We start from the raw sequence: 2,557 nt of genomic DNA, 5'->3' as shown, positions 1-2,557 counted from the left end.
TCCACGAACGATGTGGGATAGTTGCTGTACATACGTCAGATTCTAGTCCGATATCAGGCCCGAAAAGAAAATCAGATGAGAATCATCTAATGTGTGTACATAGCCCAACTGAAAAAGACTTCCCTTGCAGTGGGAAGCTCCTGCAGCGCAAAGGTCAAATGCTTTTTGGGGTCTAGGTGATAGAATAAAAGTTATTTCCTCTTCATCCATGGGAATGTTACCCCATATCCTCTTCCATAAGCCACACTTTTGCATTCGCAGCTGGTGAAATCATTTCCTGTAATGCAGTGGCCCTACACCATGAGGACATGGCAGGTGTGCCCACAACCTAGAGGTCCGATGGAAAAAGCACCTTGCCAGCCTCCAGGAACCTTGCTAGCCTCAGTGCAAAGTTTTGTTTTTTTTTAATTTTTGGCGTTAGGTTTTAGAGGAACATTTCATAAGAAATACTTACATACTAACATCATGAAATGCTATTAAATCTAAGAATCATCATTCAACCTTGAACACTGGAATCAACCAATTAAGGACCAGTACAATTTTGCATTATATATACTTTTTTTTTATTTTGATCTGCATAGTGATTTTCCTTACATCGGCGCAGAAAGCAAGTTAAGCTCTGTTAAATAGGTTATAAAACAAATAATTAAAAAAAAATGTTTTGAAACCTTTTTTATAATAATTTTTGTTTATCTAAAAAAGAAAATATTCGGGCACTTTGTTCCCCGTGACAGGGGGGTGGGGAGGTTCATGCGTCTGTTTAGTGAATGGCCTTCTATCCAGTGTTCTGAGGTAAATTCATTTGGTTAATCCTAATTGATCGGAGGCTCGGGTTTGGCGTTGCGTTACCTCCGTTGCTTCTTCTGCGCCTCTTTTAATAAAGTATCGAAATCTACAGCTTCAAATTTACTTCTAACGGGGGCGGGGTCAAAATCATCACGATTTGAATCTATAGAAAAGAACAGAAATGGGTGTTAAACTTCTCACATTAATTCTGCATTAGACCCCCCCGGAACCCTAGTATTTATGGGACAGTTTCACTTCTAATTCTATAAAATGAATCTAGAATGCCGAGATTGCAAAAGTGAACGTTTTGGGAAGTATCTCTTGAAAGCATATAAGGTATGTTCATGTGTACGATCCATTTAGCAAATCTGATTGGCAACTGCCACCTATTCTGGGGTTCCCCTAACACCCCAACTTTAAGGGAATAGAAGAATATTCTACATGTCACTGCAGCCTCTAATCTTCCAAGATTCCCTATTAGTTTCTTAATAGTATCTAAAAAGAAAATGATTTGTAATTTTGGCTTTCTTCTACATGGGATTGAAAATCAACAGTCAGACATCCTAAAGAATAATCCGACATAGGCTCCTGGTGGATATTAGTCTGGGTGTGGACTTCTTGGAAGGCTGCAGCCATTCAGACTTGCACAGGTAATGTGAAGCTAAGCATGTATAAATAAAAGAAGTGAAATCCAATAAAAAAAATGGGCAGGCCAAGAACAAAGCTGTAAAAAAAATAAACGTCCTGCAGTCAGGAAATGGGGTGGGCATATTGCAACAGTTTTTAATGCACACTATGCCCTTACATCATTTTTCAGTTAGCAAGGAAAAGGCAATACAGAAATTGTGTTCTCTCAATATTCACCCACTATCTACGCCTATGACCCTAGTTTAACAAAAAGAAAAAGTGAACTCACCAAGATCAGCATAATTACTTTTACAGAACTGTCTTCTGCCACCAAAACAGAGGTCAAACGGCAGCTCGTCAGGAAGGCGCAGCTTGTGCCCGTTTTCTATGGCAGCAAAGGCCTCACTGGTGTAGCGGTAAGTCACAAAGCCGTAATTGTCACTGTAGGAAGAATTCAGATACGATTAATCCAACTGTACGCCAACACTTTCTACAATTCACAGTGCCTATGGCCTCTACAGGTCACCAATGAGATGCCTTTAGAAGTATCTATGCAGCTAAATTATTAATAAACCTGCATTCAAAAAGTGGCAAAATATCTGAAACATACTATCTAACCATAAGATTCAAAAGAGCAAATCAGATCATTTTAAACATAGATCAATACGGAGCACCAGATGCAGTCCCTCCAGCTTGTTTGGAACACGTGTACTTGTGTTAAAGAAATATAATTTTTTAGCTCCAAGTTACTTCCTTAACACAATATTTGGCTGCTATTTAAATCAGACTTTGGCAGGAAAAACCAGTTGAGCAACAAAAAAAACCTACACAGTGTTAACAGGCCAATCAGAACAGTAACACGTCACCATATTGGTTATTGACTGTTTGCTGTGCTGCATGTTTCTGGACAAAAGTTTAAAGGCAAACGTTTTTCTGTATTTGTTTCAATCAAAGCGCCAGGCAACGGGGGAAAAAAATGTGCAGCATTTAAAAACCTGTTAGTATAAATGGGTCCAAGTCCTACCCACTGCAAGGTTTAGTGCTGCAAATTACAGGCACAGGGAGTCCATATGAGAAGGGTGGTCTTAGCATACTAAGACGGTAATTTCCAGAGCATACATTAGCAGCCCACTAACATGGCTCA

At 39.3% G+C, this 2,557-nt stretch overlaps 1 protein-coding gene across 2 annotated transcripts; it reads right to left on the bottom strand.

The window, feature by feature from the left end:
* Positions 1-539: 539 nt before the first annotated feature.
* Positions 540-2,123, bottom strand: LOC140321265 (peroxisome proliferator-activated receptor gamma coactivator 1-alpha-like). Of its 2 annotated transcripts, none has more exons than XR_011918878.1 (3): positions 2,032-2,123; positions 1,703-1,854; positions 540-949 (listed from the first exon to the last, which is right to left on the bottom strand). XR_011918878.1 is itself a non-coding variant. In XM_072398084.1 (3 exons), exons 1-3 carry the CDS (start codon positions 2,032-2,034, stop codon positions 846-848), a joined length of 267 nt encoding a protein of 88 aa, XP_072254185.1. In that variant the 5' UTR covers positions 2,035-2,097; the 3' UTR covers positions 540-845. The 2 variants fall into 2 exon arrangements, 1 of the variants encoding a protein (XP_072254185.1); XM_072398084.1 differs by having other exon boundaries at positions 2,024-2,097.
* Positions 2,124-2,557: the final 434 nt, after the last annotated feature.

This window comes from Pyxicephalus adspersus, unplaced genomic scaffold, assembly GCF_032062135.1.
Source record: "Pyxicephalus adspersus unplaced genomic scaffold, UCB_Pads_2.0 Sca1756, whole genome shotgun sequence".
Classification (NCBI taxonomy): domain Eukaryota; kingdom Metazoa; phylum Chordata; class Amphibia; order Anura; family Pyxicephalidae; genus Pyxicephalus; species Pyxicephalus adspersus.
The sequence above is the reverse complement of the archived record's forward strand: the minus strand, read 5'-3'. Positions and strand labels throughout refer to the sequence as shown.

Excerpts from the sequence above, each read along its gene's own strand:
- LOC140321265 (XM_072398084.1), bottom strand. Across the intron at positions 950-1,702 it reads AAGTAATTATGCTGATCTTG|ATTCAAATCGTGATGATTTT; the intron begins GTGAGTTCACTT and ends TCTTTTCTATAG.